Source organism: Coregonus lavaretus (assembly GCF_964263955.1).
Source record: "Coregonus lavaretus genome assembly, contig: HAP1_SCAFFOLD_4486, whole genome shotgun sequence".
NCBI lineage: Eukaryota > Metazoa > Chordata > Actinopteri > Salmoniformes > Salmonidae > Coregonus > Coregonus lavaretus.
In genome coordinates, this window is record NW_028156384.1 from 1 (window position 1) to 27,265 (window position 27,265).

The window sequence follows — 27,265 nt, forward strand, 5'->3', positions numbered from 1 at the left end:
TCGCTATCACGGTTGACAACTCCGTTGTGTCCTCCTCCCAGAGTGCAAAGAGCCTTGGCGTGACCCTGGACAACACCCTGTCATTCTCCGCTAACATCAAGGTGGTGACCCGATCCTGTAGGTTCATGCTCTACAACATTCAGAGAGTACGACCCTGCCTTACACAGGAAGCGGCACAGGTCCTAATCCAGGCACTTGTCATCTCCCGTCTGGATTACTTCAACTCGCTGTTGGCTGGGCTCCCTGCCTGTGCCATTAAACCCCTACAACTCATCCAGAATGCCGCAGCCCGTCTGGTGTTCAACCTTCCCAAGTTCTCTCACGTCACCCCGCTCCTCCGCACACTCCACTGGCTTCCAGTTGAAGCTCGCATCTGCTACAAGACCATGGTGCTTGCCTACGGAGCTGTGAGGGGAACGGCACCTCCGTACCTTCAGGCTCTGATCAGTCCCTACACCCAAACGAGGGCATTGCATTCATCCACCTCTGGCCTGCTGGCTCCTCTACCTCTGCGGAAGCATAGTTCCCGCTCAGCCCAGTCAAAACTGTTCGCTGCTCTGGCACCCCAATGGTGGAACAAGCTCCCTCACGAAGCCAGGACAGCGGAGTCACTCACCACCTTCCGGAGACATTTGAAACCCCACCTCTTTAAGGAATACCTGGGATAGGATAAAGTAATCATTCTACCCCCCCCCCCCCTTTACCCCAACCCAAACCCCAACCCCCCAAAAAAAACAAAAAAAAAACATTGTAAAGTGGTGATCCCACTGGCTATATGGTGAATGCACCTATTTGTAAGTCGCTCTGGATAAGAGTGTCTGCTAAATGACTTAAATGTAAAATGTAATGTTATTAAAGCCGCATACAAACATTCAAGCCCCTTGGGTGCTGTCATAGAGTTACATTAGAAGTGCCCATCCGAGAAGGCTCAAGTCATTGGCCACAGATAAAATCACGTTTTATGTACAGTGTGTTTTGATTGGACTGATCATGTCAACATCATACTTTCAAAATCTTAGCTAGCAGTCATCATCAGGAATCAAGTCGACAATCTACTCGCAAATCCTTTTTAATCTTTGTCATATGAAGAGAAATTATAGATAAAACATATCGGTGCTCATCAGCCATTGGACATAAACATTACACAACAAGTTGGAAATCGCAAATTCAACAATGAGTGGTTTGGAAGGAATCAGTGGCTAACTGCAAGCATTGCAAAGCAATCACTAGCCTGCTATTCAGTGGCGTGGCTGTGTGGTCCCAAGTCTGGGATTAAGGGTCTATTTTCCAAGCTTAAAATGATAAACATTCAACATTGGCCATGCTGTCAATGAAGCATGATTTGTGCCGCGCTCAAAACAACTGTTAACTCGGAACTGCGAAATCTGACTTCAGTGAGTTCAATACAACTGGGAACTCGGGGAAAAAACTAGCTCCGACTGGGAAAATACGTTTTGAAAGGTCATCCAACTCGGAATTGTAAATCGGGAACTCGGGCCTCTTTCTAGAACTACGACCTGAAGATCACTGACGTCATCATGATTCGACCTTGTTTTTTTCAGAGTTCCCAGTTGTCTTGAAAGCACCATAAATCTAGAGAATGCCAGACTTTGATGACTAAGTTTGATGACAAAATTTGGCTGCCGTTTTACGGCTCCTAACCAAGTGTGCTATTTTGTTAGTTTTTTCGCGTTGTTTGTAACTTATGTTTTAATTTATTGTGTATATAATGTTGCTGCTACCGTCTCTTATGACCGAAAATAACTTCTGGACATCAGAACAGCGATTACTCACCTCGAACTGGATGAAGATTTTTTTTTTATGAGTCTGACGTGAAGGATATACTGCTTTCTCGGGAACGGGCCCAAATCCCCGTCATTTGCATGAAGAAAAGACGGAGGAAAAGGGGGCAGAGGTCGGCTGCCTTCTGAGAATTCGTAGGCGAGTGAGTAAACCTCCACTACTATCCGTTCTATTGGCCAACGTGCAATCATTGGGAAACAAGGAGCGATGGGGTGAGGTTGTGTTCCTCTAAGCGGGGAGGTAAGCTTGGCTTCTTCTTTATATGTGTCGAGTTAAGCTTAAACCATGCATTTAGATTGTAGGTAGGTATTGTAGTTAGGTATTGTAGGTAGTTTATCCAGGTAGTTATTGTAGGTAGTTATTGTAGGTAAGTATTGTAGTGTATTCGACTGAGCCAGGTGAAGCACGAGGCTAGCTAGCTAACCCACTACCTGGACCATTAAAGCTAGCTAGCTAGCGGGTAGCAACACCGCAGCCACTGCTAGCTGGCCAACTATACCAGCTAGCAGTACTGTAGCAACTAAATACATTTCAACGGAACGATTTGATTAGTGTAAAGTTAGCTAGCTACATACTTGTCTTGGTATCAAAGACAAAGTTGTAGTATAGAGAAACTATTGAGGTTAGCTAGCCAGCTACATTTTCAAACAGTCAACACCGCAGCCACTGCTAGCTAGGCAACATTACCAGCTAGTAGTACTGTATCATTTTAGTCAATGAGAATTTTGCAACGTAAGCTTCACTTTCTGAACATTCGAGATGTGTAGTCCACTTGTGTAGCTAGCATGACGGACTTTGTGCTAGCTAGCCAACGTTTAATTACTTCTGCATTATGAAAGGAACTAGACACGGACATGAATGATCCATTGGTAGTTTGTTGTAACCAAGTATTGGTGCTAAACCGTGTGTTATTGGATGCTAGCATGCTAGTTAGCTATGGCGTCATAGGATACGGTGCCCTGGGCGGTTTTCACAGAAGAATATTGTACCAAGTTAGCTAGCTGAATAAACTAAGTTAGTCTATTCCTGGAAACATTGAACTACTGTAGATTACAGCAATTATAATTTCTAAAGTGGAAGTTGGAAGAGTTGTATTTGAGTGTTTCAGTGAAAGGTTAGTGAGGGAGGCCCCGTTTCCCCAGATGTTTAGTTAATTTCATTCCAATCTCCTTTGCATTAGTGTAGCCTTTTCTGTAGCCTGTCAACTATGTGTCTGTCTATCCCTGTTCTCTCCTCTCCGCACAGGCCATACAAACGCCTCACACCGCGTGGCTGCTGCCTCTCTAACCTGGTGGTCCCTGCACGCACGACCCACGTGGAGTTCCAGGTCTCCGGCAGCCTCTGGAACTGCCGTTCTGTGGCCAACAAGGCAGAGTTCATCTCAGCCTATGCTACCCTCCAGTCCCTCGACTTCTTGGCGCTGACGGAAACATGGATTACCACAGAAAACACTGCTACTCCTACTGCTCTCTCCTCGTCTGACCATGTGTTCTCGCATACCCCGAGAGCATCTGGTCAGCGGGGCGGTGGCACAGGAATCCTCATCTCTCCCAAGTGGACATTCTCTCTTTCTCCCCTGACCCATCTGTCTATCTCCTCATTTGAATTCCATGCTGTCACAGTCACTAGCCCATTCAAGCTTAACATCCTTATCATTTATCGCCCTCCAGGTTCCCTTGGAGAGTTCATCAATGAGCTTGACGCCTTGATAAGTTCCTTTCCTGAGGATGGCTCACCCCTCACAGTTCTGGGTGACTTTAACCTCCCTACGTCTACCTTTGACTAATTTCTCTCTGCCTCCTTCTTTCCACTCCTCTCCTCTTTTGACCTCACCGTCTCACTGTCTCCCCCTACTCACAAGGCAGGCAATACGCTTGACCTCATCTTTACTAGATGCTGTTCTTCTACTAATCTCACTGCAACTCCCCTCCAAGTCTACGACCACTACTTTGTATCCTTTTCTCTCTCGCTCTCCTCCAACAATACTCACTCTGCCCCTACTCAGATGGTAATGCGGCGTCGCGACCTTCGCTCTCTCTCTCCCGCTACTCTCTCCTCTTCCATCTTATCATCTCTTCCCTCTGCTCAAACCTTCTCCCTCCAATCTCATGATTCTGCCTCCTCAACCCTCCTCTCCTCCCTTTCTGCATATTTTGACTCTCTATGTCCCCTATCCTCCCGGCCGGCTCGGTCCTCCACTCCTGCTCCGTGGCTTGATGACTCATTGCGAGCTCACAGAACAGGGCTGGAAATGGAGGAAAACTAGACTCCCTGCCGACCTGTCATCTTTTCACTCCCTCCTCTCTACATTTTCTTCCTCTGTTTCTGCTGCTAAAGCCACTTTCTACCACTCTAAATTTCAAGCCTCTGCCTCTAACACTAGGAAGCTCTTTGCCACCTTCTCCTCCCTGCTGAATCCTCCTCCTCCTCCCCCTCCCTCCTCCCTCTCTGTGGATGACTTCGTCAACCATTTTGAAAAGAAGGATGACGACATCCGATCCTCATTTATTAAGTCAAATGACACCGCTGGTCCTGCTCACACTGCCCTACCCTATGCTTTGACTTCTTTCTCCCCTCTCTCTCCAGATGAAATCTTGCGACTTGTGACGGCCGGCCGCCCAACAACCTGCCCGCTTGACCCTATCCCCTCCTCTCTTCTCCAGACCATTTCCGGAGACCTTCTCCCTTACCTCACCTCGCTCATCAACTCATCCTTGACCACTGGCTATGTCCCTTCCGTCTTCAAGAGAGCGAGAGTAGCACCCATTCTCAAAAAACCTACACTCGATCCCTCCGATGTCAACAACTACAGACCAGTATCCCTTCTTTCTTTTCTCTCCAAAACTCTTGAGCGTGCCGTCTTTAGCCAACTCTCTTGTTATCTCTCTCAGAATGACCTTCTTGATCCAAACCAGTCAGGTTTCAAGACTGGTCATTCAACTGAGACTGCTCTTCTCTGTGTCACGGAGGCTCTCCGCACTGCTAAAGCTAACTCTCTCTCCTCTGCTCTCATCCTTCTAGACCTATCTGCTGCCTTTGATACCGTGAACCATCAGATCCTCCTCTCCACCCTCTCCGAGTTGGGCATCTCCGGCGCGGCTCACTCTTGGATTGCGTCCTACCTCACAGGTCGCTCCTACCAGGTGGCGTGGCGAGAATCTGTCTCCGCACCACGTGCTCTCACCACTGGTGTCCCCCAGGGCTCAGTTCTAGGCCCTCTCCTATTCTCTCTATACACCAAGTCACATGGCTCTGTCATATCCTCACATGGTCTCTTCTATCATTGCTACGCAGACGACACACAATTAATCTTCTCCTTTCCCCCTTCTGATAACCAGGTGGCGAATCGCATCTCTGCATGTCTGGCAGACATATCAGTGTGGATGACGGATCACCACCTCAACCTGAACCTTGGCAAGACGGAGCTGCTCTTCCTCCCGGGGAAGGACTGCCCGCTTCATGATCTCGCCATCACGGTTGACAACTCTGTTGTGTCCTCCTCCCAGAGTGCAAAGAACCTTGGCGTGACCCTGGACAACACCCTGTCATTCTCCGCTAACATCAAAGCAGTGACCCGATCCTGTAGGTTCATGCTCTACAACATTCACAGAGTACGAACCTACCTTACACAGGAAGCGGCACAGGTCCTAATCCAGGCACTTGTCATCTCCCGTCTGGATTACTGCAACTCGCTGTTGGCTGGGCTCCCTGCCTGGGCCTCCCGAGTGGCACAGTGGTCTAAGGCTCTGCATCGCAGTGCTAGCTGTGCCACTAGAGATCCTGGTTCGAATCCAGGCTCTGTCGTAGCCGGCCGCGACCGGGAGACCCACGGGCCGGCGCACAATTGGCCCAGCGTCATCCAGGGTAGGGGAGGGAATGGCCGGGAGGGATGTAGCTCAGTTGGTAGAGCATGGCCAGGGTTTGCAACGCCAGGGTTGTGGGTTTGTTTCCCACGGGGGGCCAGTATGAAAAAAAACTCACTAACTGTAAGTCGCTCTGGATAAGAGCGTCTGCTATATGACTTAAATGTAAAATTAAACCCCTACAACTCATCCAGAACGCTGCAGCCCGTCTGGTGTTCAACCTTCCCAAGTTCTCTCACGTCACCCCGCTCCTCCGCACACTCCACTGGCTTCCAGTTGAAGCCTGCATCTGCTACAAGACCATGGTGCTTGTCTACGGAGCTGTGAGGGGAACGGCACCTCCGTACCTTCAGGCTCTGATCAGTCCCTACACCCAAACGAGGGCATTGCGTTCATCCACCTCTGGCCTGCTGGCCCCCCTACCTCTGCGGAAGCACAGTTCCTGCTCAGCCCAGTCAAAACGGTTCGCTGCTCTGGCACCCCAATGGTAGAACAAGCTCCCTCACGACGCCAGGACAGCGGAGTCACTCACCACCTTCCGGAGACACTTGAAACCCCACCTCTTTAAGGAATACCTGGGATAGGATAAAAGTAATCCTTCTTTTTTTTTTTTTTATATATATTGTAAAGTGGTTGTCCCACTGGCTATCGTAAGGTGAATGCACCAATTTGTAAGTCGCTCTGGATAAGAGCGTCTGCTAAATGACGAAAATGTAAATGTAAAAGCAGAGAGATATGTGATGCTGTAGCATATTGTAAATTATATATATATATATATAAAAAAGTGATCTTGTACAATGTTGCAACTTGCGTAGGGCACAGCACACAATGGCTAATATAGCCCATTGTTTTACAGGGCTACTGTGGCAAGTTATGTAAAGCAGTTCAGTAAAGAAGTATTGGTGTATTGCGGTGTAAGTTAGGCCTACACCAATACTTTTTTGATGGACAGCTTTACATAACTTGCCACAATAGCCCTGTATCTGAGGATTTTTTCTATGTATAAGGATACTGAAAGTGTAAGACATGCTTATGTTCCAACCTTACATTGGATCCCTGTCAGATTCCCACCACCTAAGAGCCTCATGCTCACCTACAAGTTTCTCCAGGGCTTGCCCCCTCTGACCTGCTCTATGCACACACCCCCTCCTGCTGTCTCTGTTCCTCAGACTCTGGACTTCTCACCCTTCATATATAAAAGTTATGAGTTTGATAAAATTGCATGTGATTTTGTAGCAGTAAGGAAACACATCGAGGATCAGTCAATTGATACCGTACAGGCTTATAGTAGTCAAATCAGGTCGTGTAGGTGTTTCATTTGAGACAGCCCAAAAACCTTTGAGTTTCTCTTCGCACTAATACTTCACTGACCACCAAAACAGAGAACAGACACATTAAAACATAGGTATATTTATTTTCAAATGTATAATACATACATATGATTAGTTTAAATAATTAATCTGAATACAATCAGTGGTGCTGAACTCCAATGGAATAATTTACATCCACATTTAAAAATTTGATTTCAGTGACCCATGACTGTTGAAAGAAAAATAATCACCAGACAATTCCCAAAGTCATTATTTATTTGTGAGAGTGATTGATGCTTCCGTCCCTTCCAGCTATTTGCCGTTAAATAATATATAAAAATAATAATAAGACAAAAATAAATACAGCTAAGATGTGTACATAGACGAGCACTGATATCACTAGTCTTCATATATCATAGTTTCTTAATCGTTTTTCCAACCAGTTAGACACCCGAGGACACGTGGATGTTGCAAAGACAGGCCCATGTTGCTGTAGGTTCGGGCATGTACGTTTTGTACGTGGAGTCTGAGGGTTACGCTTTCATTAAGATGGCCAGACTGAGGGAACTAGCCTTCTGCCTTTGGTCCTGGCGGTGAGCACTACATTCTGTTTGTGAGATTCTGCTTGGTACAAGCCCAGAGGTGGAGGAATACAGGACATGAGTATAGCTGGGTGGGTGTGCTTAGGCCTCAGGCCCAAAGCCCTCATAGGCCTCAGGCCCAAAGCCCTCATAGGCCTCCAGTAGATACCTACCGACCGACCACCCGACCGACCAACCAACCAACCGACAGACACAGAGCAACAACCTGAACTTGCCTGGCAACAGTACAAAAATAGAGGTCAATGAACAAACATCGCATTTACACAAGCGAATTTCCCCTCCTTCTAAATTGTTGTTGTTTTTATTAAAGAATTGTGCCATGATAAAGTGCTGTTCCTGACACAGTTACCGTAGCAACAGCGAATGTCTGAGACAATAAAAAAGGTTGGACACCACATTTACTAAACATAGAATTTACCTGCTCAGCATTCAAGTAAACCACGAAGTCAGACAGAACAAATGATTGTAACACTTTGAACAGACGGTCACTTTCAGCCAAAAAGTATCTGAAAACAACCAAGTACAATTTCATCCCATTGTTCTCAGATTTCGCCAATACTTGAATAAGTCAATTTTGGTGAACCTTAAAACATAAACAAAAGAATAAGGCAAAAATAGGTCCTCTTCCAGAGCCAAAAGCATGTGTTCATTAGTACTCGGATTAAGTGCGCCTCACACCTGCTGGAAAACAAAAAGTATATTTTTCTCTAACATATTCCTTCGAGACAATTTGTTTTTGGTGCAGCCTTTGCACAGTCAGTCAGTACAGTGATTCCTCTGGAATAATATGTACTTATTGAACAGTTTGTACAGTGGCCAGAGGGTGGCGCTATGGCTATAGCAAAGGAAAGAGGATTCAGCAGGGTTTGGGGGCAAGGGGCTGGAAGTGAGTGAGGTGGAAAAGTGGGGTAGATATTGCTAACACACACACACACAGGATTAACTGGCCCCGCTCTTTCCCTTCATCCATCACAACTTGCCATGTCATGCACAGACAGTGACACACACGAACTAATACAAACACAACCACACACCGTTGCAACCCTGTCCAAACACACGTTAGTGTGTGCATGTGTGCCTCATACAGCAGGTTTTGTGTTGATGATCAGTGGAAACAGCAAGCAGATCACAGGTGTGTGGGGGGGTTCTAAGCAGAACAGTTCTGGGAACAGTTCTAAGCGGTTTACTGTGTCCACGGAGCAGGAACCAATAAGAGAGCTACAGGTACACCAAACCCTCTTCTCTGACAGTGGGGGGAGGGGTATTTTCATATGAGAATTCAATGAATGCTGAAAAAGATTGACAAGAAGATAAAAATACAGCAGATGGATCTCTCAGGCCAGAACAGGAGCAGGGAGGAGGGCCAGTGGCCGGCCAGCAATGAGTCCTGAGAGGAGAGCCAGTGTCAGTTCCCTGCCGCCAGGCCATCTCCCGGTTCCAGAACCACAGCCAGGAACCAAACCACAGAGGTCCAGGCGTGGTGGGAGCACGGCAGGGGGGGGGGCTGCAGTGGCCCACAGGGGTCATGTGACGTTAACCTCCATCACGTGGTCGTCAGTAACGGGCAGCACCAGCACCTGCCGCCCCTGGCTCCAATTGAACACCTGTCCCGGACTGAAGGGTTCCAGGCGGGGCATGGGCAGACCCCTCTGCTGCTCCCCGCTGCCCACCGAGTGGACACTGCCCCGGCTACGGATGCTGGCTGTGTCGCCCTGGTCGTCCAGGCCTTTGTCCAGCAGGGATATGTTGTCGTTCTCTAAGCAGCTGTCTGTGAGCGGCCAGAGAGAGAGGGAGATGAGCGTGAATGCATGTGACTGAGTGTGTGTGAGTGAGAGTACAACACGTGCTGTAATAATGCCTATGAGCAAATAATCTAAACTTGTTAAGTAATGGGAGACATGCCTACTGACTTAGCTTAAGTACCGTTCTGGAGCTGCGGGTTACATACCTGTGTCGGGCTGAATGGCTGGGACGGCACTGTGGGGCAGGTACTTGAACACTTTGATGTTGGGGAAGGGCAGGTGCCCGGCGAACAGGGGCATGACCTCCATCTGAACCCTGTGTGTGGCACTGGAAGCCACGGGCATGGACACCACCCCCGAGCTCTTGCCACACACCGCCCAGTTACTGCTGTTGTCCACCACTGCAGACAACACACACCAGAGTAGACAGGTAAATAACGGACATGGGCACACACACACACACACACACACACACACACCTTCCCGTGTCCTACCTTCATACATGAGCTTGGTGGTCCTCAGGCCCTCTATTTCTGTAGACTCCTCCTCCTCCCCTTCAGTCTCGCTGGGCTCCGCCTGCCGTGTGATGGACACCTCGAGGCCACAGAGGGCGCCGGTGCGACAGTGCTGGTCGCCGGACGGCGGCAAGATCTCGGCCTTCAAGCTGTAAAGGGTCTGGGGAGGAGGGTTGGCAGAGTCCACAGTTAGCAACATCGAGCGTAGTTTGAGCCCAGAACGGCGTTTGTTTGTGATGAGAACAGGGTTGTGTTAATTCGTTTTGCAACGGAAAACAAAAATATGCATTTTTTATTGGACCAAATCCCATCCTGTTTGAATGTGTTTTCTTCCACGTGGTCCCTAATGATGGGACCCAGAGGTGGGTCTTGAGTATACTCACAGAGACCCGGTCCAGCTGGAACTCGTAGCGATAGGGTTTGAAGGCTGTGCGTGTGTCCGAGGCGGAGACGGGCGCGAAGCTGGCGGAGAACACACACTGCAGGCACAGCGGCAGGTGTTTGGCCCACCGCATCTCCCACAGGCAGAACACCGACTGCTGACTGCACACCGGCTGAGGCAAAGAGGATCAGAACAGATGAGTGTGAGAGAGAGAGAGATGGAGTGTGTGTGTGTGTGTGTGTGTGTACGGTCAGCTACTCACCTGTTGTGTTTTAGCATTGAGTGAGAGTAGCTCCACGGAGGTTGTGGGCTGGCGCTCTGTGAGGACCGGGTCCGCCAGATGGAAGTTTGTGTCGGACACATTCTGGAGACACACCTGTATGTACTTCCTGTGTGACCAGTCAGGAGTCAGATCAATATTTCGATTCTCAACATCGCCATAGATTCCTTGACTGAGCAGACACTTCACTGAATAGACACTGAGGGCAACGTTTTATTTGCATTTAAAATCCTATAGAGGAGAAGGCATATTACCCAATGCAGGTTCCAAATACTACAATTGGAATTTGCATTGCGTGCATCACTCAGTAAATAATTGCCTCCTTATAACACACATTTTTAAGAAAATGTTCAAATTAAATCAAGCTGTATATTTCAAGTATTTTTTGCACACATCTGTGACTGTGCGTGACAAAAATGTCCCCCATACAGTAAAAGCAGATGGAGTGTGTCCCCTACCTTTTCCCAGCAGAGAGTATTGAGTGCTTGGCTTTGAAGGGGACATAGAAGGTTAGGGATATGTGCGTGGAGTAGATGGACCAAGGACAGTCGATGGAAACCTATGAAGAGAGAAAGAACACACACACGGCTGTAAACATCTGATAGGCATGGTCATGTTCATTAGGGCACACCGTAACAAAATGCTTTCAAACATTGAGGCGGAATATTCATTGGACAAATCCAGGTAGTCCCTCCGTTTCAGTCTGTTGTCTTCCGTTGGGTGCCTAATGAACATGACCCTAATAAATTATATAAAGGTGGTCCTGGGGCTAACTCTATAGGACAAGCGGTCTTCTAACCTTCTGGTCGATGTTGATCATGGCACTGTCTGAATGGCTGTGGCTCTTGGGCCGGTGGCGGACCTCGCCGTTGGTGAGACGCTCGCTGTCGGGCTTGAAGGGCGTGGAGGGGATGTGGCACAGCACCTCCAGCTGGAACTCCAGGGTGTGGTAGGGAGGGGTGGGGGGCAGGGAGATGCTGGTCACCTTCTCCGATGATTGGATGGAAAGACCACTCTCCCCCACGTGCTCTGAGGAGAGAAAATATAAAGGAAAAGAGTTAACACCAGATTTAGGGAAAGGCAGTAAGCATGGAAAGCTAAAGGTGTCTCCCCCTATGGACCCCGGAGGTCACTGATCTCTACGGTAACCATCAGACCTGCCTGGATTCAAATAGTATTTGTTTTCTTTCCAAAAAAAGGTAACCAAGTCATTGAGCTACACAAATTTGTTAATTTGTCATTTGGTTGAACAATCCCTTTAACCTCTCTGACTCTTGACCTCTGACCCAGAGTGGATGGAAGGAAGGCTGACCTCCCGTGCTGGACAGGATGGTAGCAGAGCAGCAGCTTGAGTGGAGGATGGGCATGGAGTCTGTGTTGCTAAGCTGCAGCGCGTCACCCTTCTTCACACTGTAGTGGCCCGTTGCTATGGTGAACTTCACCTTCTGGGGAATGCCTGCCAACAGGTTGTCTGGGGGGCAAACACAGATACACACAGTTATACACACAAAAAAAAAGGATCACTCGGTCCAACCATACGTCAGTAAGCAGCGATTAGCATCCATTGTCTGTGGCTAAAGAGGGGGACAGAAGGCCAGACAGACGGACCTGAGAGGGGCTCGATGGTGAGCTGAGGCTCCTGGGAGTAGACCTCGTACTGCACCACAGGGTAGATGTGAGACTGGACAAACTGGACTCTCCCCACGCTCCCGCACAGCTGACGCAATGTGTACGAGCCCGGCTCTCCGGTCTAGAGAGAGATGGAAGAGAAAAATAGTGATAAAGTGACACTTGACATCCAATCGACAGCATTCCCCATTCTGTTTTACTGGAGAGGAGGCAAGGAGAGAACAGATTTCTTTAGACAAATTGAAAATGAGCCATGGGGTGGACTTGAACTCGAAACATGACTGTTGATGAGGTTGTAGGAGAGGCAGAAAAAACGGCGCCAGTCGTACCGGGGCCGTGAAGAGAATGCTGTTGTCGCCGGGCTGCAGCGTTATGTCGCGCGCCCTCAGCATTTGGGCCCCGTCGTCCACGGCGACCGCTGCCGGGAGGGCCCCGGCGGTGGGCGTGTCCAGGGAGGCTGAGCTGTCGTGGCGCCGCAGCAGCAGATGCATATTCTTACACACCACCCCCGTGGAGTTGAGCGAGCTGTCCGACGGGCTGCGGTCCTGCATTTCGCAAAGCTCCAGGGCGGGGGGGAGCGTGGCGCCCATACCAGCCCCAGCAAGCAGGCTTCCCTGGGGGAACAGGATCACCCCGTCCCCCTGGCCTTGTGGTCCCTGGCCCGTCCTCCTCTGGGCACTGCCCGCCCGGCCTCTCGCCCCGCCCTGCTCCAGGCTGAAGTGGAGAGTGGCAGCCAGCTGCTCCACCTGCACGGCCACAGGCATCTGGCAGCGTAAGCGCAGCTCCAGCTGCAGGGCGGCACCCACGTGCACCACGGCGCCAGGCGGGCTGAACTGCATCTGGCGCAGCTGAGCGAATGCCACCATGCTCAGAGCCACAGTTTGGTCTGGGGAGACGAGAGGAGGAAGAAGGGGGATGAGAGAGGGAGGAGACAGAGGGCCTGGCATTACATGGCAACATTGTGAAGTCAGAGTTATGTTGGACTAGCCTGGGTGCCAGTCTTTCTGTTCTCTTGCCAACTCCTTATGGAATTGTCAGGCTTGACAATGACAATGGAGTAGGCAAAAGCACAAACAGATCTGGGGACCAGGCTAATGTTGGTCAGTCTTGGGAGAAAAACTAGTCACTATTTACATGTTTGACCAGTTTAGTTGGCAAGTCTCTCAGAAGTTGAGACAACCAGACAAGGATCCTTGGATTTTTTAAATTGTGCAATAAGAAGCTTTCACCTTTTCTACCTGCATCAATGAGAACGAACAACTGTTCCAGCCATGTCTCGAGTGTACGTGGTGTGTTTGCGTCCTCACCTGAGGGTGCTGGGGGCTGGCTGGCGAAGGTAAGGATCTCCTGGCAGAAGTGCTTCCTCTCCTCCTCTGTCAGGTTGGCATCGCCCGCCAGCAGGGCACTGGTCTGCAGGTAGCTGGCACAGTGAGTCAAGGAAACCTGAACTAGAAAATAGTCAAGCTACAGACACCTGGCTATTCCAATGCAATGGGAGAGTGAAGAAGAGCGATCCTTCAGAAAGGATTCCCTACCTAGCATGCAGATGGGATGGGGGTGAAACAGTAGCCTACCTTCCTTTGAGGTCATTATTCACTTAGCTACCCATGATGGAAATCTTTAGTCCACCCACTAATTTAATGGACGACCTCTCAAACAAATGATAGCACAGAAGGCTGGGTTGTGTTCAGTAGACACAAAATGCGGGAGAAAAAAAAGAACATTTCGAAACGGTATGAACCAGGGAGTTACCATATGTCCAATAGGAGTCCCAAGTTTTGGTTTTCCATTGAAAAACATTGTTACGGTTGGCCCTATTGAACATGACCCTGGCTCATATAGAATGTACACCAATGAAGACATTGGCCATGTTCGAGAGCATCAAAACCGTGATGTATCATGGGTAAATTGTGGCTGACTGACCTACAAATAACATTGAGTATTATTTATGATGCAAGGTGATTTGTAGTCAGTCTCGACTCGCCTTTAAAATCAGTTGCAATGTCGAACGCGCCCATTGAGACTGATTGACACTTGGTCGTATACACTAGGCACCAAATGGAAGAAAGCAGACTGAAACAGGGAGGGATACTTTTTTTGTTTCCCGTTGCAAAACATTTAGCTACGGTGTGCTATAATGAATATGACCCCGTTGTGAGGTGGTCAGTGTGTAGACTCTTTGTGCGTTCAAGACAACTGGGAACTCTGAAAAATACGAGGTCAAATCATGAGGTCAGTGATCTTCGTCAGAAAGTCGGAGGTCAGTGATTTTCAGGTCAGAAAGTCGGAGCTCAACTCGGGCCCGAGTTCCCGAGTTGGAATTCCGAGTTGGATGCCCATTCAAAACGATTTTTCCCAGTCCGAGCTCGTTTTGTCGGAAGTCGGAGATATCCGAGTTCCCAAATGGTTTTGAACGCAGCATTTGTGGAGGATACTCCTCAGTCTGCTGCAGGAGCTTCTGACACTCAGCCATCTGCTTCCTGGTATGAGTCACCTGCAGGCTCCACCCCTCTGCCACGTATGACCTCAGAGAGTCCTCCAGGAAGCCCTCTGCTCTCTCCGGGTCACCTTTCTTCCTACGCACACAAACCACACACAGTCAACACAGTTTTTGTTCATTTAGCACCAATCAATTAGAGCAACCCTAAACTCTTTCATTCATTAGTCATTCGCAAATTTAGCTGACTGGGGCTAGTCATTTTTCCAGCAACCTTCATCTTTATAACACTTACAATACATTTGTACTAATCTAATCTAAATGATTCCCTCACTGGATACACCATCCAGATATGGAGAGTGAGAGGCAGAGGGCAGAGAGAACAAAAAGGATAGAAAGAGAGAATGAAAGGCTTACATGTAAAACTCAGCGAGACTCTTCCCAACGAGCCGGGCTGAACGCTTCCTGCCTATGGCTCTGTACATCTCCATAGCAGCATGAGACAGCTCCTGAAAAGAGAGAGGGAGGGAGAAAGGGTAAGAGAGCAGGAGGGAGCGAGAGAGAGAGAGAGAGAGAGGGATGGGGAGAGGATCGTCCGAGGACAAAGACAGCATTCACTAAATAAGAATGTTTTAGCTCTGTGATGGCTTTCTGCCCCAGTGCCTACAGAGAGTGGGCCTGGAGGGCAATGGGGCCCAATGAACTAGATACCAAGACTATAAACAGAGGCACTCTGTCTAGGGAGTGTCACACGCACACACACAAAATTACAAAGCATAATCAAGGCTCTTATCAAGGACTAGTGTAACTGGCTACACCATTATCCACTAAATCGACATGGCACTTACCAGATAGTGTTTTTCAAATGCCTCCACAGACGATAAGGCCTCATTGAGTTTTTTGTAAGGGCTCTGCAGGCTGTTGACTGTAAGAGAGAACACAGGAGAGACACTTAGACTTTCTGTAAAGACCATTTCAGCTTTTTCCTTAGAGCAAACTTCCCAGACCTCACAATGATGTGTTTGTGTTGACAGTAAAAGTACAGCCTCAAACAGAGAGTCATCTGCACGACAGAGGGCTACGCGATTATCAAATAACACCATCCAACATTATCCAGTCTAATGCAATGCTCCGGTCCTACTACTTTATAACTAAGGGCCTATCGGGAGCGAACTGGTTCGATCCATGTCTCCAGCACGCCTGCCTAGTGCATTAGTGTTAGTGTGTGTGTGTGTGTGTGTGTGTGTGTAATACCGGTCTCTGGTCTCTCTTCCCCCAGGCCAGCCAGAAGGTCCACAGTGCGGTTTAGGTCCTCTGAGGTGGGGCCTTTCTTTGCCACCAGGCCACACAGGTAGCCCAGAGACTTGAGCTGGGAACAACAACAACACATGCATCACAACATAAATAGGGCCACAGTGACAAACTGGAACTGGAGTCTTATATGATGATCACCAGAAAGTGTGTTATCAGAGTTTCTTGACCAGGTAAAACTCCTTGAGCCAGTTTCGCGGACACAGATTAAGCCTAGTCTTGGACAAGAAGCACTTTCAACAATGATTCTCCAATGTGGTGCTCTGTAGCTCAATTGGTAGAGCATGGCGCTTGTAACGCCAGGGTAGTGGGTTCGTTCCCCGGGACCACCCATACGTAAAAATTTATGCGCACATGACTGTAAGTCGCTTTGGATAAAAGCGTCTGCTAAATGTCATATTATTATTATTTATTGAGCATGCTTTTGGATAAAACAGGCCACTTGTGACTTCAGATAGTAGTAGGTCCCCAGGGCAGGGGCTAACACAGTGCACCAGCAGTGATGTGTGTTAGGCAGATGTGCAGTAGGTACAGTGCATTCGGAAAGTATTCAGACCTTGACTTTTTCCACATTTTGTTACGTTACAGCCTTATTCTAAAATTGATTAAATATTTTTTCCCCCTCATCAATCTACATACAATACCCCATAATGACAAAGCTAAAACAGGTTTTTAGAAATTTTAGCAAATTCATATATATATATATATATTATTATTATTATTTATTTTTTATCCCTAATTTACATAAGCATTCAGACCCTTTGCTATGAAACTCGAAATTGAGCTCAGGTGCATCCTGTTTCCATTGATCAACCTAGGAAATGTTTCTACAACTTGATTGGAGTCCACCTGTGGTAAATTCAATTGATTGGACATAATTTGGAAAGGCACACACCTATCTATATAAGGTCCCACAGTTGACAGTGCATGTCAGATCAAAAACCCAGCCATGAGGTCGAAGGAATTGTCCGTAGAGCTCCGAGACAGGATTGTGTCGAGGCACAGATCTGGGAAAGGGTACCAAAAATGTTTTGCAGCATTGAAGGTCCCCAAGAACACAGTGACCGCCATCATTCTTAAATGGAAGAAGTTTGGAACCACCAAGACTCTTCCTAGAGCTGGCCGCCCGGCCAAACTGAGCAATCGGAGGAGAAGGGCCTTGGTCAGGGAGGTGACCAAGAACCCGATGGTCACTCTGACAGAGCTCCTGAGTTCTTCTGTGGAGATGGGAGAACCTTCCAGAAGGACAACTATCTCTGCAGCACTCCACCAATCAGGCCTTTATGGTAGAATGGCCAGACGGAAGCCACTCCTCAGTAAAAAGGCACATGAAAGCCCGCTTGGAGTTTGGCAAAAGGCACCTAAAGACTCTCAGATCATGAGAAACCAGATTCTTTGGACTGATGAAACCAAGATTGAACTCTTTGGCCTGAATGCCATGCGTCATGTCTGGAGGAAACCTGGCACCATCCCTACGATGAAGCATGGGGGTGGCAGCATCATGCTGTGGGGATGTTTTTCAGCAGCAGGGACTGGGAGACTAGTCAGGATCGAGGGAAAGATGAATGGAGCAAAGTACAGAGAGATACTCGATGAAAACTCAGGACCTCAGACTGGGGCGAAGGTTCACCTTCCAACAAGACAACGACCCTAAGCACACAGCCAGGAGTGGCTTCGGGACAAGTCTCTGAATGTCCTTGAGTGGTACAGCCAGAGCCCGGACTTAAACCCGATCGAACATCTCTGGAGAGACCTGAAAATAGCTGTGCAGCGAAGCTCCCCATCCAACCTGAGAGAGCTTGAGAGGATCTGCAGAGAAGAATGTGAGAAACAAATACAGGTGTGCCAAGCTTGTAGCGTCATACCCAAGAAGACTCGATGCTGTTATCTCTGCCAAAGGTATTCAACAAAGTACTGAGTAAAGGGTCTGAATACTTATGTAAATGTGATATTTCCCAAAAAAAAAATTATACATTTGCTAAAATGTTTAAAAACCTGTTTTTGCTTTGTCATTATGGGGTATTGTGTGTAGATTGACAATTTAATCAATTTTAGAATAAGGCTGTAACGTAACAAAATGTGGAAAAAGTCAAGGGGTCTGAATACTTTCCGAATGCACTGTATGTAGGTAGGTAGGGTACCTTCTCGGTGGCGTAGGTCCACAGGCCGACAGTGTGGGAGCAGTTGGCCTCCAGCTGGGCACGGTCGCAGCAGCCCTCGATCCTGTGCAGCACTTCCAGACAGCTGAGAAACACCCAGCAGTCCAACGCCCCCTGGACCACAGACACCTACACACAGAATGAGGATCTCTAGATTTACATTTTATATACTTTTTTGAATCCACAAATCAAATGTCACACCATGGACACCAGAAGCACCTTATCCACCCCCGCCACACACACAGACACACACAGCTCATGCACAAACCAAAGCCAATATATCCCACCAAATTTGACGTTTCCAACCAATAGAGGAAGCCAAACTCTTTTGGCGGGAGGCAACAGAGTTATACAATGGTAGCAGAAACACTGGAGTGTGTGTGGCCAGATTCAAAGTGTTTGAGGGGATCAGTTTGAGCAAGATGAGGTGCACTGCAGAATAGTTCATCTTCATCACATGCAACTCCCCTCCATGTCTCCGACCACTACTTTGTATCCTTTTCTCTCTCGCTCTCCTCCAACACTACTCACTCTGCCCCTACTCAGATGGTAATGCGCTGTCGCAACCTTCACTGTCTCTCTCCCGCTAGTCTCTCCTCTTCCATCCTATCATCTCTTCCCTCTGCTCAATCCTTCTCCCTCCAATCTCCTGATTCTGCCTCCTCAACCCTCCTCTCCTCCCTTTCTGCATCCTTTGACTCTCTATGTCCCCTATCCTCCCGGCTCGGTCCTCCCCTCCTGCTCCGTGGCTTGATGACTCATTGCGAGCTCACAGAACAGGGCTCCGGGCAGCCGAGCGGAAATGGAGGAAAACTAGACCTTGCATCTTTTCACTCCCTCCTCTCTACATTTTCTTCATCTGTTTCTGCTGCTAAAGCCACTTTCTACCACTCTAAATTCCAAGCATCTGCCTCTAACCCTAGGAAGCTCTTTGCCACCTTCTCCTCCCAGCTGAATCCTACTCCCCCTCCCCCCCCCCCTTCTCCCTCTCTGTGGATGACTTCGTCAACCATTTTGAAAAGAAGGTTGACGACATCCGATCCTCGTTTGTTAAGTCAAATGACACTGCTGGTCCTGCTCACACTGCCCTACCCTATGCTTTGACTTCTTTCTCCCCTCTCTCTCCAGATAAAATCTTGTGACTTGTGACGGCCGGCCGCCCAACAACCTGCCCGCTTGACCCTATCCCCTCCTCTCTTCTCCAGACCATCTCCGGTGACCTTCTCCCTTACCTCACCCCGCTCATCAACTCATCCTTGACCGCTGGCTATGTCCCTTCCGTCTTCAAGAGAGCGAGAGTTGCACCCCTTCTCAAAAAACCTACACTCGATCCCTCCGATGTCAACAACTACAGACCAGTATCCCTTCTTTCTTTTCTCTCCAAAACTATTGAGCGTGCCGTCTTTAGCCAACTCTCTTGCTATCTCTCTCAGAATGACCTTCTTGATCCAAACCAGTCAGGTTTCAAGACTGGTCATTCAACTGAGACTGCTCTTCTCTGTGTCACGGAGGCTCTCCGCACTGCTAAAGCTAACTCTCTCTCCTCTGCTTTTGTCCTTCTAGACCCGTCTGCTGCCTTTGATACTGTGAACCATCAGATCCTCCTCTCCAACCTCTCCGAGCTGGGCATCTCCGGCGCGGCTCACTCTTGGATTGCGTCCTACCTGACCGGTCGCTCCTACCAAGTGGCGGGGCGAGAATCTGTCTCCGCACCACGTGCTCTGACCACTGGTGTCCCCCAGGGCTCAGTTCTAGGCCCTCTCCTATTCTCTCTATACACCAAGTCACTTGGCTCTGTCATATCCTCACATGGCCTCTCCTATCATTGCTACGCAGACGACACACAACTAATCTTCTCCTTTCCACCTTCTGATAACCAGGTGGCGAATCGCATCTCTGCATGTCTGGCAGACATATCAGTGTGGATGACAGATCACCACCTCAAGCTGAACCTCGGCAAGACGGAGCTGCTCTTCCTCCCGGGGAAGGACTTTCCGTTCTATGATCTAGCCATCACGGTTGACAACTCCGTTGTGTCCTCCTCCCAGAGTGCGAAGAGCCTTGGCGTGACCCTGGACAACACCCTGTCGTTCTCCGCTAACATCAAGGCAGTGACCCAATCCTGTAGGTTCATGCTCTACAACATTCGGAGAGTACGACCCTGCCTTACACAGGAAGCGGCACAGGTCATAATCCAGGCACTTGTCATCTCCCGTCTGGATTACTGCAACTCGCTGTTGGCTGGGCTCCCTGCCTGTGCCATTAAACCCCTACAACTCATCCAGAATGCCGCAGCCCGTCTGGTGTTCAACCTTCCCAAGTTCTCTCACGTCACCCCGCTCCTCTGCACACTCCACTGGCTTCCAGTTGAAGCTTGCATCTGCTACAAGACCATGATGCTTGCCTACGGAGCTGTGAGGGGAACGGCACCTCCGTACCTTCAGGTTCTGATCAGTCCCTACACCCAAACGAGGGCATTGCGTTCATCCACCTCTGCCCTGCTGGCCCCCCTACCTCTGCGGAAGCACAGTTTCCGCTCAGCCCAGTCAAAACTGTTCGCTGCTCTGGCACCCCAATGGTGGAACAAGCTCCCTCACGACGCCAGGACAGCGGAGTCACTCACCACCTTCCGGAGACACTTGAAACCCCACCTCTTTAAGGAATACCTGGGATAGGATAAAGTAATCCTTCTACCCTGCTTTACCCCACCCCCCCAAAAATAAAATAATAATAATAATAAAAATAAAACATATTGTAAAGTGGTTATCCCACTGGCTATAAGGTGAATGCACCAATTTGTAAGTCGCTCTGGATAAGAGCGTCTGCTAAATGACGTAAATGTAATGTAAAATAATGAGTAGTAATTTAGGATCGAAGGTGATTCGTATGTCAGCGGTTCGGCCCAGTCTGACTGCAATACAGTACTCAAAAACACACTATACCTCAAGCAGGCGCAGCTCCTGTACACAATTGTGCAGCAGCTCCAGGGCTCGCTGGGTGACCTCCCAAGGCCTCTGGAGGAAGATGAGCAGGGTGCACTGGCGGGAGAACAGGTAGCTGCGCAGGTCCAGCAGGCTGGCCTCGCCGCACTGGATCAGCTCGCGCTTCTCCATGTCGATGGGCCTTCGCAGGAGCAGCCCGTTCCAGCGCTTCACCGGGGCACAGAACGAGCCCAGCCAGTTGGCCCCGTCTGAAAGACACAGACGTAGACACAACAAAAACAGACCCAACAGATAGACGCAACAGACATTGACACAACAGACGCAGACATACGAAGACGGACACAACATAGAAAAATACAACAGACATGGACACAATAATAAGATATTGCCCTCAGTAGTACAGTACACATACACACAAATAGGCCTGTAGTAAAAGGTAGGCAGGTCTCTACGCTGACCTTTTTTACAAGGAGCACGTGTGCACCTAAGTTGAAAAATGTAGGCACACACAAAGACATTTTGGAGCACAATGAAACATTTTTGGGGTAATAAAGCTGGAATCCTTAATTTTTTACATTTACAATTCCAGGTCACACAGCAAAATATTTAGGCGCATATGCAAGTAAAATGGTCACACTGCAGAGCCATGGTAACGGTAGTAAACAATGCCGCTGTACCTCCAGCCCCAAAGTTGAGGACATACTGAGTGAAGAGAGCATCCAGCTCGTCATACTGGACCAGGGCATCCTCAAATTGCTGCAGCATCTCAAACACAAAGGCCAACTCCTCCTGCATAATACACACACCCATTGGTTAAATAGGTTACAACTGCATCCCCTGTAGTAGAGCATGGATGATTGACAGGTGGTGGGAGTGACCCACCTGCACCATGAAGTAGTCGCAGAAGCTCCAGCCGGGCTCAGTGCGTTTCTCGCGGAGTGTGCGCATGTCATCCTCGAAGCGGCCCAGGTTCTTGGTGAAGGACAAGAGCAGCAGGGTGCGCAGCTTGGTCAGGAAGGAGCTCCACGACTCCTGGGAGCGAGACGACTCCTTCAGAGGGTCCGACAGAACCACACACCTGAACCATGGGGAGGGGAGAGAGAAAGAGAGAGTAAGGGGGAGGTGGTGTTAGAGAGAAAAAGGTTCTGAGGTGAAATTGTAGAGCGACACTCCTGCAGGCTTTTGCTCCAACCCTCATCTAGCACATCTGATTCTACTAAATTAGTTGCCCAGGTCCTTGATAAGATGAATCCGGTGTGTTACACAACAGGATTGGATCAAAAGACTGCATGCCCAGTAGATCTCCAGAAGGAGGGTCCCTTGGTAGAAAAAAATAGCTCCAATTCTGTTATAACAAGAGATAAGAGAGGTGATGTTGCTGACCTGTCGCTCTGCTTGTTGCAGAAGTCGTTGCGGATCTTGTCCACGATGGAGGTGCGCGGCAGGATGTTGGTTTTGTTCTTCTTCTTGGCTTCGCTCTCCACCACCACGATGAGCCAGTCCACCGAGCCGTGCAGCCGCAGGGTGCTCTGCCACCGCAGCATGTCATCCTTCACCGACACCTTGTACATCTCTGTGTCCTGAGACACACACACACACACTGAGTATACAAAACATTAAAAACACCTGCTCTTTCCATGACAGACTTACCAGGTGAAAGCTATGATCCCTTATTGATGTCACTTGTTAAATCCACTTCAATCAGTGTAGATAGGGGAGGAGGCAGTTTAAAGAACGATTTTTAAGCCTTGAGACATGGATTGTGTGCCATTCAGAGGGTGAATGGGCAAGACAAATGATTTAAGTGCCTTTGAACGGGGTATGCTAGTAGGTGCCAGGCGCACCGGTTTGTGTCAAGAACTGCAACGCTGCTGGGTTTCAAGCTCAACAATTTCCTGTGTGTATCAAGAATGGTCCACCACCCAAAGGACATCCAGCCAACTTGACACAACTGTGGGAAGCATTGGAGTCAACATGGGCCAGCATCCCTGTGGAACGCTTTCGACACCTTGTAGAGTCCATGCTAAGGATGCACATTACGGTCAATTTTGCTGCTGACTAACTGACCCTCATTAACCGGTCAACAAACGGTTACATTTTTTCCAAACAGTAAAATGACGTGACCAACAGAAAACACTATCGGAGATCTGTATGTATTGACGAGATGCTTATGTTTCCGCCCTAACAATGGGAGTAATCCCAAGGCGGGAAGGCAGGCAACAAGTTTAGGCCCAAAATAAACCCATAGAAACGCATTGGACTTATTTTGGACAGATTTTGACGAGTCCATGCATACAAGGACTGGACATTTTTTATTAAGAGCTTAATGGAAACATGCAACAATACCAAGCCTACATATTACAGTCAAAAGGCTATAGCCTATTATTGAACCTGCAACTCCTGTAATGAAGCAGCTAATAACACGTCATTTTCAAATATTTGCCAAAATGCAATTAGCTGAAAACACAGTTCTAAACAGCGCACCTAATGTTCCATATGTGTCAGAAACTTAGAAAGAGGGGGATTCTAATAGCAACTACTATGATGGATTGCTATATGACTAAGATTGTGCCTTTGGCTTATGGACAACGAAAGAAAGTTGATATGAAAACCAATAGAACATGAGAGAAATGCTGGTTAATGACATGAGGAATTATTTATAAAATAATTGCCTGCACGTTTCTATGGATGGAAACGTGCAGGCAAAGGTAAGACATGCCTCATTATTTGAAGTAAAACGTTCAGGTTTCAAACAATTATACTGCCTCAAGTTCACACTGCAAAGTGGTGGGTGACACGCTGATAGTCAATGGTAGGCAGGCTATAGCCTATGCATCCGAATGGCGAATGAGAGGTGCGCTTTACGTGTTGAGATTTAGAAATAAAAATAGCATTAACACCCATATGAGACGAACACACACACACACACACACCCATTAGGGCTATTGGAGTTTTTTCTTGTGAATCATAATACAGTGTTGAATGTTATGATACCAACAACAACGCCGGTCTGTCCAATATGTTCCTACCACATCAAATAGTGACTGTCTGACTACTCACACAACAGTCTGTCCAGTATATGTGTAGGAAGGGGAAGGTGAGCAAGGCTCTGTTTCCATCCTTGGGAAGCAGCTCCTCTTTGAACTGAACAAAGTTGGCCTCGAGGTGAATCATCTTTGGTGCGCGTCCGTAGGACCTTCAGACGAGGAGACATTGGCATTGAAAACAAAGGAACTTAAAACACAGTCAGCCACACACACTCAAACACGTACACTCACACATACACAAACGTTGCACAAACCCCACAGTTGCGCATGGGTGCACACACACATCTGATAGCAAAGTGCAAACATCCCAATAGCTCACCTCCTCCACTCCATGGGCTCCCTGGGTAACTGCTGTGCCAGAGAGGTGTAGAGGGAAGTGAACAGGCTCTGGTCGCCAGCACCTATGTGTCGGGTTGAGAGACCGAGTAGTGAAGAAGAGAGAGAGTAAGGGAGAGAGAGCAGATAGGCAAAATAGTTCAACCACTCTGCGCCTCCAACCAGCATCTTATTCCATCTTCAGGGATCAATGAGATCTGTGACTCATTTGTTTCGTTCCATTTTATTAGCTAGCTAGCTATATCTCACTGCACACCTTAGGCTACATCACCCATAGCAACAGTCAGGGTTTGCAACAGAGGCAACATAACAGCACTATTTTGTATTTTTGTTTTGAGATCATAGCGAACTACACTAGTTAGCTAGAGATGTTCTTGAAAGAGTGTCCGGTCAGGGTCTTGTCTAGCACTTGTCATTGATACATTGACAGTCCTTGAACAGTCAGCGCATAGTGTACTACTTGTAGCTCCTCTCATCCAGGCCTCGTTTGATTAGTAGCTTGTTAACTAGCTAGCTAAAACAGCACGAGCCGACTATGTAAAAGAAGACAGCGAGGGGATGCCGAAATACTGCATGAGGAATAGGCTATTTTGTTGGCTAGTTAGCTACGAAGTGTAGCCTAGCAAGCTATGTTCTTGTAAAAATCGCCAATGTAGGACTTCCGCACTTCTGAAACAATCTTTAAAAACTGAATACAGCAGCTAGCTACCATGCCGGTTAGACAAAATAGATTAACTGCAGCGGCCACTGTATTGGTTGAGATGTCACTCAGATTCACACAACACAGCAACCACTGAGGTATAGCTAGCTACAGTAGCTAGCTAGCCAAGCAAGCTAACATTGATAGCTAACGTTAACGAGACAACTCAAAGGTTAACTAACATGTCACAATCGGCTTGTTTTCCATAGTGTAGATTATTGGCTTTTCTTCATGGGCCTCCATGGATTCCGAGAGTCAACATTAGTCCGCCATTTCAAAGTGAACAATATCACTAGTGTTGTTATCAGAGCTGTACATTTCTGCTTGGATCGAATTAGGGCCTTTTTCCTATTCATTTCCTGTATGTCCCTGACACGATGACGATATCCGGCATGGAGTCAATGAGAATAATGCCACGTTCAAAACAACTGGGAACTCGCAACTCGGAAATCTCCGACTACAGTGCGTTCAAGACAACTGTGAACTTGTGAAAAAAACTAACTCCGATAGGCAAAATCGTTTTGAACGGTCATCCAACTCGGAATTCCAAGTTGGAAACTCGGGCATCCTTCAGAACTCTTCATGATTTGATGATTTGACCTCATGACTTCATGATTTGACCTCATTTTTTCACGAGTTCCCAGTTGTCGTAAAAGCACCATAACAATTGTGTATGAATGTGTGCCTGTGTGTATGTGTTATGTTTGCCTGTGTGTGTGTGTGTGTGTGTTGGAGTGTCAGTGTAAGTATGTGTGAGTGTGTAAATCCAGTATGTGTGCATAGTCAAAACGAGTTAGTGCAAAAAGGGTCAATGCAGATAGTCCGGGTAGCTATTTAGTTAACTATACTGAACAAAAATATAAACGCAACATGCAACAATTTCTAAGATTTTACTGAGTTACAGTTCATATAAGGAATCAGTCAATTGAAATAAATTCATTATGCCTTAATCTATGGATTTCACATTACTGGGAATACAGATATGCATCTGTTGGTCACAAATACCTGAAAAAAAAATGGGCCTCACAATGGGCCTCAGGATCTCGTCACGGCATTCCAATTGCCATCCATAAAATGCAGTTGTGTTCATTGTCTGTAGCTTATGCCTGCCTATGGGTAGGCATAAGCTACAGACAACGAACACAACTGCATACCATAACCACACCGCCACCATGGGGCACTCTGTTCACAACGTTGACATTAGCAAACCCCTCATCCACACAACGCCATACACGTAGTCTGCGGTTGTGAGGCCAGTTGAACGTACTGCCAAATTCTCTAAAACGACGTTGGAGGTGGCCTATGGTAGAGAAATTAACATTTAATTCTCTGGCAACAGCTCTGGTGGAAATTCCTGCAGTCAGCATGCCAATTGCATGCTCCCTCAAAACTTGAGACATCTGTGGCATTGTGTTGTGTGACAAAACTGCACATTTTAGAGTGGCCTTTTATTGTCCCCAGCGCAAGGTGCACCTGTGTAATGATCATGCTGTTTAATCAGCTTCTTGATATGCCACACCTTTATCTTGGCAAAGAATAAATGCTCACTAACAGAGATGTAAACACATTTGTGCGTTTGGAACATTTCTGGGATCTTATATTTCAGCTCATGAAACATGGGACCAACACTTTACATGTTGCGTTTATATTTTTGTTCAGTGTATTTAGCAATCTTATTACTTGGGGGTAGAAGCTGTCCAATATTTACACGTGTTTTGGGGAAGGTGAGATTGGGGGCAAGTGTTTAAATTGTGCAGTATTTAGCAATAATAATAAGAGTCTGGTAGCAGCAGTTGTGATGTGTGTGTGTAGCATGAATGTAAATGTGTGTGTGTGTTTGTGTGTGTGGATGAGTGTATATCTGTGTGGGTGTGTGTGTGTCAGTGAGTGTGTGCATGTGTGCTAAGGTGCGGAGAGTCATTGCAGGTGGTCAGTCCAGTTCAAGTGTTAAGCAGTCTGATGGCTTGTAGATAGAAATGGTCTCTAAGCCTTTTGGTATCAGACCTCATGTTCCAATACCGTCTGCCCCGATGGTAAGGGAGTGAACATCTCGTAGCTGGGGTGTGTGGGTTCCTTGATGATACTGCTGGCCTTTCTCAATATACAGAATATACAGTATGTCCTTGATGACTGGGAGCACAGCCTCAGTGATGTACTGGGCCGTCATCACCACCCACTGGAGGGCATGCTGCATTTCTTCAGCCACC

General features: G+C 47.9%; 1 protein-coding gene across 1 annotated transcript; it reads right to left on the bottom strand.

The window, feature by feature from the left end:
• Positions 1–7,060: 7,060 nt before the first annotated feature.
• On the bottom strand, positions 7,061–25,391 carry LOC311126415 (trafficking protein particle complex subunit 10-like). Its single transcript, XM_084200420.1, has 23 exons — positions 25,241–25,391; positions 24,342–24,423; positions 24,036–24,171; positions 22,359–22,555; positions 21,858–22,053; positions 21,653–21,764; positions 20,976–21,223; positions 18,016–18,162; positions 15,818–15,932; positions 15,412–15,488; positions 14,981–15,072; positions 14,562–14,702; positions 13,434–13,546; positions 12,456–13,012; positions 12,106–12,247; positions 11,810–11,968; positions 11,297–11,526; positions 10,956–11,056; positions 10,480–10,606; positions 10,219–10,389; positions 9,815–9,995; positions 9,527–9,721; positions 7,061–9,346 (listed from the first exon to the last, which is right to left on the bottom strand). The coding sequence occupies exons 1-23, from the start codon at positions 25,299–25,301 to the stop codon at positions 9,102–9,104; spliced, it is 3,825 nt and encodes a 1,274-aa protein (XP_084056546.1). The 5' UTR covers positions 25,302–25,391; the 3' UTR covers positions 7,061–9,101.
• Positions 25,392–27,265: the final 1,874 nt, after the last annotated feature.

Bases quoted from the DNA above. Each gene is read 5' to 3' on its own strand.
- LOC311126415 (XM_084200420.1), bottom strand. From the start codon at position 25,301: ATGGAGGCCCATGAAGAAAAGCCAATAATCTACACTATGGAAAACAAG. The intron at 15,489-15,817 runs GTATTACACACA...TCTCTCTTACAG, and splicing joins GGAAGAGAGACCAGAGACCG to TCAACAGCCTGCAGAGCCCT. The intron at 11,969-12,105 runs GTCCGTCTGTCT...TTTGCCCCCCAG, and splicing joins CACCATCGAGCCCCTCTCAG to ACAACCTGTTGGCAGGCATT.